Source organism: Apium graveolens, chromosome 11, assembly GCF_009905375.1.
Source record: "Apium graveolens cultivar Ventura chromosome 11, ASM990537v1, whole genome shotgun sequence".
In the NCBI taxonomy this organism is placed as follows: Eukaryota; Viridiplantae; Streptophyta; class Magnoliopsida; order Apiales; family Apiaceae; genus Apium; species Apium graveolens.
Genome location: NC_133657.1, coordinates 54777853 through 54788944, shown reverse-complemented (window position 1 = coordinate 54788944; position 11092 = coordinate 54777853). Strand labels below are relative to the sequence as shown.

The window sequence follows — 11092 nt, the reverse complement described above, 5'->3', positions numbered from 1 at the left end:
AATCCATTTAGTTCTAATATGTTGTTTGTCAAAAATAGTCTCACCCTCACATCAAAGAAGATACAAGAAAATTATAAGCGTTACTCCATTTTCATGAATCAGGAACTCCTACAAAGTACAGCATATGCAGATTCTCTTCTAACTCAGTCGTTAAGAAGCTTTTCATAGTAGAGTTTAAAATTTTAAAGAAAAAAAGGTACACCACTTACTTTCACAATCAGAATACTGTGGAATATATCCAATGCCAATAAGAAAGGGTTCGCTGTTATTCGGAATTTGAAGTGACCAGTCGCGGAAAAAGAAATGCCAATTTACTCCTCAATCGAACTTAGTAACATATGTTAAGAAATGTATAGATGTTACATGACAGTGGCCAAAATTTTGCCAATATTATATAATGGGGTTGGCTTCATATATATGATAAATATTGTACTATTGGAGTCGTGTTATCCTGCAGTAACTGCAGAACCAAAAACTAGTAAACTACAGTTCGGCTGCCAGTGTTTTCAATGACAACAAAAGAATGTTTTCAGTTCAGATTATCTAACGATCTCACACTGTTTTATAAAGCGTCTTTCCTTCATCTTGTATAACATTTCTTTCCTGCTCTTTCCTTGTCATTATCTTTCGTAACTCAAAAAGATGTAACTCAAAAAGATGAGTGCCGAGTCAAATGGTTGACCTCTTCAATACAAGCACAAAGCTCTCAAACATGTCTGCTATGAATGTAGGAGATGCTTGAACTCATCACAACATGCTCCAACTTCAGTGAGTGCCCGAAAAAGCTTAGGCACAATTTTAGCCAACATTAGTTTGAAACCAACAGAATTTGCATCAGAAATGCTCCTATCACTTAACGAGGCATCTTCAGTAAGCGAGCCGATCAGATAACCTTTCATATAAGCATTACATGCTTTCAGAATGTAAGGACCACGCTTCTTAAAATGCTCTCCAACAAGCGGTTCAAAGTCCTAAAAAATTGATTAGCCTGATTAGTGAGACGAACCATTTATCCTCACAGCATAAATAATAGATTTAAATACATTTACAGACTAGAGATCATAGGAGTGATATCCATTTACACGTCATATATAGTCCAAGAACAACCATTAAAGAATGCATATTCTAGAAAGCGCCTAGATGAATCAACATTATAAACGAGTCCAGGTACTTGTGCCTTTTAAGTATAATACTATATTATCTTCGGTCAACATATGTAGTTTTCCTTCGTGAAAAAATGTTACGAGTCTCCAAGCGAGAACATGCATCTGATAGATTTAAAGTTAAGCTATTGGCCTCTATGAATTCATTAGTCTTTATTCTACAACCTGTAAATTATTATTCTCTATTTAGCAGCTGAAAGATAGATCTGGAACTCCTGCTAATCTTTAAAAAATTTACTTGTCAGTTGTCATGCTTACTGCTATTTTACCTTGTATGATTCTTAGTTCCTAACTTGATATTTGGCTGTGATAAGCATGGGCAGGTAAGTAGCATGACCAACCATGTTCAATCAACATGATCTGACCTGCTTCAGGTTAGTCTATCTGAATCTAGACCAAAAAAAAATTGTTAAAAGTAGCTGGGTGTAATTCAATACCATGTTCAATTCTGTCTTTATTTGACCCATCCCTGTAACTGACACCCTAATCCATTTATTACATCCACATACAACCCTGTGTAAGGTTTTCACAGAACTGCATGAAAGAAACAGGATATAGACGATAGTTCATTTACATTCCATGGTACACAAAGAGAACATGATGCCCTTCAACAAAGGTTGCTGCTCATAAACCAGAACAAAAAGAGGAGATATGCCAGGAAGCAGAGAAAGGGAGATGGATATAGATACCTATATACAACTATCACAAATTACTTGTAATTCTATGCTTTGCATATTCCAAGTCTAAGAAGATATAATCAGAACAAATTTGACGGCTTAGAGAGAATTTAGATTGCTAATACTGATCTAATAGCAAAAGCCAGTAAGCAGGTGAGACTGCACCATAACAAATTTGAAACAGCAGACTAAATTGCATAAAATGTGTATATCAGTAACAAATCAGTACTTAAGTAGTTACCTTGGGAGGCGTCCGCATAAGGTACATCATTGTCTTACAGCTCAGTAAGAATGTATTCTCATTGTATGATAATGATTTCTTCTCTCCTTCAGCTGTTCCTATCTGTTTATCGTACCCAGCTTCATTAAAATAAGGCTTAGAATTCAGAACTAGACCCTGAAGTGAAACTAAAACTTGTAGGATGCTTGAGGATGCCGGATCCCATACTTCATTTCCTCTGCCTGTCCAGGTATTAAGAAGGCTAAGGCAAACTTTGCCTTCTTCATACAGATTGGGATTTATCCGCCATCCTCCGGAACGATAGTATGCTGACTGTTCCCATTCATAACTAGTTAGCTACAGATACGCTACAGAGTATGTTAAATACTCCCTCCGTTTCAAAATAATTGTCCACTTTTAAAAAACATTACGCATATTAAGAAACTATAACATTGGTAATAAAGTTATACTATTATTCATATTTATTGCATCGACTACATTAAATACACCATTGTTTATCGTATAGAGTTAGTTTTGGAAATGGAAACTAATGATACAATAATTGTATGTGGTGTAGAATTCTATCTTGGAAATATAAACTAAACTTTATAATTTGAATAATGACATTGAACGTGTAAAAGGACAATTATTTTGAAACAAATTTATTTTTCAAACGTTGACAGTTATTTTGAATGGATGGAGCATTTAACTTCGGTGAATATAGAGATATATATATATATATATATATATATCTTACAGGTGGAACATTAGGGTAGTCCGGTGGAAGGTGAAAATCAAAAAAGTAAATCCCGTCTTGGTAGGGCGTACCATATGCTCCAATGATCACAGCCCTCATAAGATCCATTCTATCCTCATAAACCCGTACATAAATCGTGTCTGTTTAAAGAGATAAAACGGTTCACATTTACTAGTAACTTCCAACATAATCAACAGTTCTATGAATATCAGTTACATTAAAAAAAACTCAACCCACCAGGCAAATTGTTCTGAAGAATGTTCCAATCTTGTTGAATCTTCTTGAGCCATTTCCTTCCAGCGTGACTCTGCCAAGTATGATAATTCAAAATCAACAGATCACTAAGAAGTAAATTATGCTACCCTGGGGGGATCATGTTACTACACTATCAAAACCCCCATGAGTCCTAGATAACATAAAGCACTGAGAACTGAACTCCCACACGTAAAAGCATTATTGCATTATTATTACTGTTAATAAACTTCAGTAGTTTTTCATTCAAGATTCTGGTGTTCAAAGAGTCAGAGCATAAGGACCGAGTGTCAACAAACATTATTGAGTACAAGGTAATATTTGAATAAATTAGCTTGCGAACATTTTGAAGGATTATATCAGGCAGATTAGAGGAGAACCCAGGTACTAATAAAAAGACTACCTGTCCATTAGCACCAATATAAAAATGGTCATAAGGATCCTTCACAATATCAAATCGTTTGAAAGTAGAAGCATCTGTGTAGCTTGATACAGCATTTGATTCCTTAGGTTTTGAGCTGCAAAGAGCTTCTGTGACTTCCAACAAGTCTGTTTTCTTTGTGTCATCATGCTCCTCAACTTCTCCATGAGATATTACTAAGTCACAATCATTAGTAGTGCCATTAGGTTGTTGAGATTCAGTTTCATTCCCATGATCTATATTTACCGAATTTGTTATCTCCTGAACTTGATCGTCTCTAGCATTTGAATTTGATGGATCTACATGCTTTTGCCCCCTTGAAAAAATTCCGGTTGCCAGTCTAGACATAAATCCAAAAGCAGCCTGAGGAAAAGAAAGAGCTCCATTCCTTCCAGAATTTTCTGCACCGATTCTGGTCTCATCCACCTCAGAACTTCTGTCACTACCATCAGGGGTTTCGAGGTCCTGAAATCCAATAAAGGAATCAGTAACTTAATACAACATAAGGAAACATTTGAATTGTCAAACATGAAAAGAATTACTATCTGTACATGTCAGGATATATCTGATATACTACAAACACAGTTATGCCACTTCTGATGACTACAAACTTGAGATCGACACGTACTTTTAGTAAAGCAATGGTTGGTCTTATAACGAAATTGAACTTAAATTCAATACAGCCGGCATTCACCATATGGACTATTGCAAGAAAATTTACCATAGCCAGTTCAACTTGGTCCTAAACTAATAATAATAAGAGCATAATTGCTAATTATCAGTAGGTCACAACTTGCTAAGCAACTGCAGCAGTTGTAAACAATATAGACGTAAAAAGAGTTCACTAATTTATTCCCTACACTAAAAGAGGATTTAGCTTTAAGAAAGAAGTAAATACAGTGATAAGTAACTAGTCGTTTTAAAATCTTAAGGTGTTAGAGGAAGGCCCCAACAGGATCTTACTTCAACATTCCCCTCAAGATACTTTTCGTACCGATTGACCAGACAACATAAATATCCAAAACGGAGCTCTAATACCATGTTAAGTAATCGTTCATTCTAAAACCTTAAGGTTGTAGAGTAAGGCCTGAACAGGATCTAATACCGTTCATCATATAGCAAGGGCAAAATGTGAACTGGGTGAGAAAACATACCGTATTAACAAAGAGCGGAAGTTACGAACAACTATAAATGAGTTGGGAGTTAAGACAACTATGGACAACTTATCTGTAAGTTAGCCTTGAGTAACAAAGTGGACAATTATGACATATTTGGGCATAGAAAAGTACTACCCATAATTTGATATAAAGTACGTCCATAGTCACTACATTCAAAGTTCTTGATTTTCAATATTTAATCACCCAAGAAAGAGTATTTTATATATCTAGCAGTACTCTCTCTGTGTCACTTCTATATCCCACGATAACCTGCAGCAAGTCAATCAGGGATGGGAGCCAATAGAACAGGCTGGAATATAAAAACTTTTTAATATTTATAAGACATGTATGGAACATACTAAAGACAAGTCAACTGGGTAAAGCTAATTACACAAGGCAATAAACTCAAACGCAACAGGCCAAATAACAATTACCTAATTAACCTAATTCCTTGATACAACATAGACCTGATTATAACCAATTTATCCATAAAAGCAGTATTATAGACTAACCTAATATTACCTAAAAAAATCTGCTTAATTCTTAACTTTATATCTGTGTCGCTAAAACTTAGGAAACAAAGTTATATTATGAAACAAATTATATGTTACAAAAAGTGTCTGTTTCATCCTATTTGCCAATTGAATGAACTAAATTTCACAAAAAATTGTCCCATCTTCGTGTACGAGATGTAATAGAGACACAACCAGAAGAAAATCAAAAGAGCAATTTACTTGGACAACACAAATTTGCTGCAACCACCTAATAGAAAGAACAAAATGATATACCCAACTTCTTGTTATTAAAAGACAACATATTCATATTGGAATAGTTAACCTTGAGAATTAATTCTAACTGCATCACCTAGTGTTGTTTTAATAATCCAAGGACTTCAATCTTTGCAAGTTACTTCTTTTTCTCGTGTCCGTATGATGACAAACCTTTCATAAAGAATGAAACCAATACTTCAAACTGATAGTTCTTCTACTTCCAAACAATCTCCTTAAAGAACTATATAAAAAGAAGAAAAAGGAAATGTAAAAGAAAAAGTTGCGAAAATTTTAGGCAGGCTAATAAGCACCATTGCACCATCGTCCCGATAAACAGCACATGCTATTTATCATCTACAAAATGAACCAATTATGAATTTTGGATCACCACATAAGCTAAATATAATAGTTAACAACATCACATTATTTATAAAGACAATTGCACCTCTTCGCCATTCTCAAGGACTTCCTTTTCATCATCTTGAACTGTTTCCCAACTAGCTGCATCATCACTAACATCACTTCCATTTGCAAGTGAATCATCATCTTCATCACGACCCACAACATATATTGCTTGAGGCCCAACCTAAGAACAAAATCAAACAGCATGAATGTTGAAAATTCGTCACAGTAAAAAAAACTGTCAAAAATTAAAATTATCATACATTATGCAGAAAGAACAGAAACTCACTTTTTAATAATTTCATTTTCATATATACAAGAGGAGATTCACTACAACTAAGATCAATAAAGTACAGAGCTAAAGTATCTATTAGGATACAGAAAAGAATAGGAAGAAATACAGGTAATGTATGTTTAATCAACTAAGACGAAAAGTCATATTACAAAATTTAAATTATCAGGGAACTAATACGGTTACTTTACTAATAACTTTTCCCTATTTATTTTTTTGAGCTAAACAAATCATAATCACTGTTTGTGCATCCAAAATCAACTAAGTAGCTGGTTATTGTTTAAACTTCTAGCAATTCATCACACTCAATTTAAACTAGCTCAAATATTACCTAGTTCACTACATACAAACTTCACTTCAGTTTAATAGCACACTCTTACATAAAGTGGTGTCCCTCGCAATACATGTATAAAAGCAAAAAAGGCTTGGTGGAACTAATTATTAAGATTACAAGATAAACCCATTTGCATAATAGAGAAAAAAAATAACAAAAAAATTCAATGAAGACCTTGCAGTAAGTGACGTACCGTTGTTATCATTCCATCAGCCCATGTGACTTCAATATCACCGTTTCTGAGCCCCGTAATATTCCCAACCCATGAGAGTTCTGAAAATCCTGTCACAGTTTCATCAGCAAAAGCACACTCCACAGGTGTACTACAAGAATTATTCTTCATATCCTGCTTAACCACTGGCGAACTGTTATATTGTTTAGATTTCTCAGTAAAGCCTTCAAGAGAAGGCGTCTCTTCTAGAATAGAAACAGGGGACAACCTAACAACAACATCTCCATAACAGTAATCATAGTCAGGATGCCCCTCAAGCTCATAAACACTTACTATCTCGTCCCCGGCAAATTCCTTAGGATCTTCTGCCCTAGAAACAGACTTCAACCACCTCACACAAGTTGTTTTGTCTTTCGCATTGACACTTTTAACAATTCCAACTCGTGCAATTGCACCAGCAATTTCACTCTCATCACCTGCCTTTTCCACTACATACTGTTCAGCAACAAAATCATGATCGCCAGGACTTTCAATTGAAATTAAATTCTTGGAATTCATCCCACATTCTGTAGTTCCATCCTGCCAGATAACATCGACTCTTGTCGCGGTTTTGACAATCAAAAGGGCTCTTTCAAAGTTAAACTCTTTTTTTCGGGCCTTTTTGTCCCTTCTTAAAACTTTACGTATTTTTTTGCGATGAAGAGGCCAAGTTTCACGGACATGGTCTTTCGATGCTGACAATGGACTACTGCAAGAGCCTGATTCAGCAGATAATTTACTATCTATATTTTCATCATTTACATCCAGAAAAGTTTCTGCATCACATTCCAGCAACTCACCGTTATCATCCAATTTTTCAGGAGCGAGGGTGTCGGGATCACTTTCTTGTAGTGTTTGATGATACACAGTATCATGAAGGCACAAGTTTGATAAACTCTCAGTCAGGGCTGTAGAAGATGATCGTGTACTTGTTGGAAGGAGGCACCAATCACCTAACTGCCAAGTGGCATGCAAAAAACAAGACAATAGCTTTAGGTTCTTGGGACTCTGCTCTTCAGCTGGAGTGGTTGAAGAGTCAGGCCCATATCCAGCAGATGCTATCCAATAGATAAACACTGACCCTACAGTAACTTTAGTTACTGTACCCTCCAATCGATTAGCTCTCCACAGCCCAGATAACCATCTTGAATTTTTGAAAACAGATGAAGAGTTTGCTTTTACTCGCTGACCGGGATAAAATGGGAAGTGCACATCATCAAGATTATTTCTACCAACTTGTTGTAGAGACAAGGGATCAGCCCTCAAAACTTTACACACAGAACCATCATCAAACATGACTGTAACATTGTCTAAAATATCATCGATTCGACCAAGCCAGGGTCCATGGACAACATAATCACCCACAGAAAAATCTCTTACACGTTTCAAGTTTCTTGATGACATGTCGGCTATAATAGATCCATCACCTGTCATTAAATCAACAGAAATGTTGACGTCAACCACAGAACCCACTTGACCTGTTGGGTCCGAAGCAGAGGCCACGTAATCCCCATGTAAGAATCCTCTGTCAACTAATTCGACTTCCTTCACATTTTGTATCGTTTCGGACTCGTCCATCCAAATCACTCTTACTTGGTCAGCTGCAAGGTGGCTACTCTTGTAATTGCTGTCATCTTTGTTCTCATCATCGCTGTCATTGGTGTCTCTGTCTCCCTCATCATCAACACCTTCCTCGTCATCACTAGCCTTGTCATTTTCATCATCCTCATCTTCATCATCAGTAATGCTACTCTCTGAATCAGAATCGGAATCACCGGCAACTTCGTTAACCATCCCAATTTTGCCACTGTTTTTGCACCTAACAACATCTAGTCTATATATAAGTAGCTTTCTTTCAGTACTCGTATCCGGATCAACAGCAGGACCTGTTACTCCGGAATCACCTTTCGAAGTAGCAGTATCAATACTAGGTCTCGTTGTCTCACTAACTTCTGGAGTATCATGGTCCTGTCCAGTTTCCATCTAGAATAAATAATACCACAGAGGGACTGCATTTAATCAATTCAATATGTCAATAGTAATAGTAATAAAGATTAACAATAATAATTATTATATTTATAAATAATAACAACAACAACAAGTTGACAACAATAACAATAATTATAACTACACCACAACTGTTACTACAATAATAATAATAATAATAATAATAATAATAATAATAATAATAATAATAATAATAATAATAATAATAATAATAATAATAATAATAATAATAATAATAATAATAATAATAATAATAATAATAATAATAATAATAATAATAATAATAATAATAATAATAATAATTCAACCCTCCCAACAATGCAATGAATCAATCCTCAAAGCTACGCAAAATTCTGAATGGCTAAAGAGTGAGTACACCAATTTTGAAGTAGTTTGAAGGATAAAAATAGTTATCTAGTACCTTTGAAGTTTAAAGTAATACTTCATACCACATATATTACAAAAAATGATCCAAATGAGAAGAACAACTAACGTACCAAACACTTAAAAATAAACATAGTTCCCATTCTTAAAATATTGCAATTTACATTGTGTTTAAAATTTAGATATGAGTATTGTTTAAAATAACATAAAAAGATGAAATAGAAAAAAACAGAAGATACGATAAATTTGCAGAAATAATGCACTATTATAACACCCATCCGGCCATCCCACATTGAAACTGGAAACTTTGATTAGAATATAGGGCTAAGCTTAATGGCCAAGTCCTTCAGAAAAAATAAAGAAATATTGGGAGCAGTGAGGAACGTGTGGTTGTGAAACTTGTTGCATACTAGCAGAGTGAATGGAAAACTTGGATCAGAGTGTATGGCCAAACTCTATTACCAAGTAGATGAGATAGAATAAAGAAATTATGTGAGCAGCGTTGGACAGTGGTGGCGTATTTAAGCTCAAGAATTGACCAGGTTGTTACGGCTACCAATCACAGAAGATTATTGGGAATGGGGGGGGGCAGTAGATTGAAGTATTAGGAATCCGAATTGTATCTTATATTAAACCAAGTTATTACAAGTCTGAAACCCATAAACCCACGCAAAACTATCTTAACTCCTCCTATATCAATAAACAAATTATCAATCAAGATTGGACTCAAACATATAAAGTCATTATTAACATTATCATCTCCCACCTCTGTTTACACATCATTAACAACGAAAAGCTAACAAACAAACAAACAAACACCTTAAATCAGCTAAACCCAACAAATAAAAATCAAAAATTCCAATAAAAATGATTTGAAAATAAGGGTATTACCTCAAAATCAGGTGTCCGAGATTAAGTTTGATTACACAGATTAGAGAGAGAGAGAGAGAGATTGGAATAAGTAGGTAATACGTGCTTGTGGGTTTCCAGAAGAATGAGTTTTTCGGCGATCGTCCAAATTGCTTTCTTTTTATTAATATTTAATATATATATATATATATATATAAGAGACACAGGTAGAGAGAGAAGAGAGAGACGGGGAAGATAAGGGCAAAAGACGGGAATAGCCAAAACTCGGGTGATGGCCAAAAATAAATTTTTTTTTTAGAAATTGTAACAAGAATACCATTTTTTGGAGTTTATGGCCAAAAATACCCTTCTAATACGTATTTTAGAAATGGATAAATCTATTACGTATCTGAAAAATGGGTATTACATAAAAAAATTAAAAAAAAAAAAAAAAAAGAGAAGAATATGTGATAAGCATGTCACAAATGCGTATCACCAGAATCAAATGGGTGATACGCATTTTGTGAATGCGTATCTTATTTTTTATTTATTTTTTTTTTATTTTTTAATTTATTTTAATACAAATTACCCATTTTTAAAATGGGTATTAGTATACCCAACTGAAAAATGCGTATTAGACGGGTATTTTTGGCCAAAATTTTAAAAAAGGTATTTTTGTCACAAACTCTAAAAAAAGAGGTATTTTTGTCATTTTTTCCCGAAACTCAAAGCTACCTCTTCACATGAGGGGCATCCGTGTAAATTCATCAAAGTCTTCTTATTTGTTTTGCTAAATACAATTAATTTTTACTTTGTGCACTAATCAGTAAATACAATGTTATTATATTGTCACCTTTTTGTTTTGGAAAATGTCAGGTACCCCTAAATGCATTTCAAAAAAAAATTCAGCCACAAAGTATCGTAGAAGGGGGGTTGAATATGATACCTATAATTTTTTCGATTTGTTTACAAGTTCTTCGTTATAAGAGCGGAATCAAAATAGACACAAAATAATTCGAGGAATATATTGTTTTACTAATATAATCCTTGAGGTTACTACAATCTAATCAATGAATTGATTATCTACAATAAATTCAGCAGAATAACACTATGTTTACAAGTTTAATAAATGAGGTTCTTTAATGGAGCTCCCGTAAACACTATGTTAAAAGCTGAAGAAGATAACCAACTGAAGT

At 34.4% G+C, this 11092-nt stretch overlaps 1 protein-coding gene across 4 annotated transcripts; it reads right to left on the bottom strand.

Annotated features, from left to right (window-relative positions):
- Nucleotides 1–294: 294 nt before the first annotated feature.
- Nucleotides 295–10095, bottom strand: LOC141696642 (putative ubiquitin-conjugating enzyme E2 23). Of its 4 annotated transcripts, none has more exons than XM_074500759.1 (8): nt 9939–10095; nt 6639–8665; nt 5863–6003; nt 3473–3955; nt 3055–3124; nt 2818–2957; nt 2082–2393; nt 295–971 (listed from the first exon to the last, which is right to left on the bottom strand). In XM_074500759.1, the coding sequence occupies exons 2-8, from the start codon at nt 8637–8639 to the stop codon at nt 720–722; spliced, it is 3399 nt and encodes a 1132-aa protein (XP_074356860.1). In that variant the 5' UTR covers nt 8640–8665; nt 9939–10095; the 3' UTR covers nt 295–719. The 4 variants fall into 4 exon arrangements, 3 of the variants coding, with proteins under 3 accessions (XP_074356860.1, XP_074356861.1, XP_074356862.1); XM_074500760.1 differs by having other exon boundaries at nt 6639–8639; nt 9939–10083; XR_012564457.1 differs by having other exon boundaries at nt 833–971; nt 2082–2183; nt 2889–2957.
- Between the last annotated feature and the right edge of the window lie 997 nt (nt 10096–11092).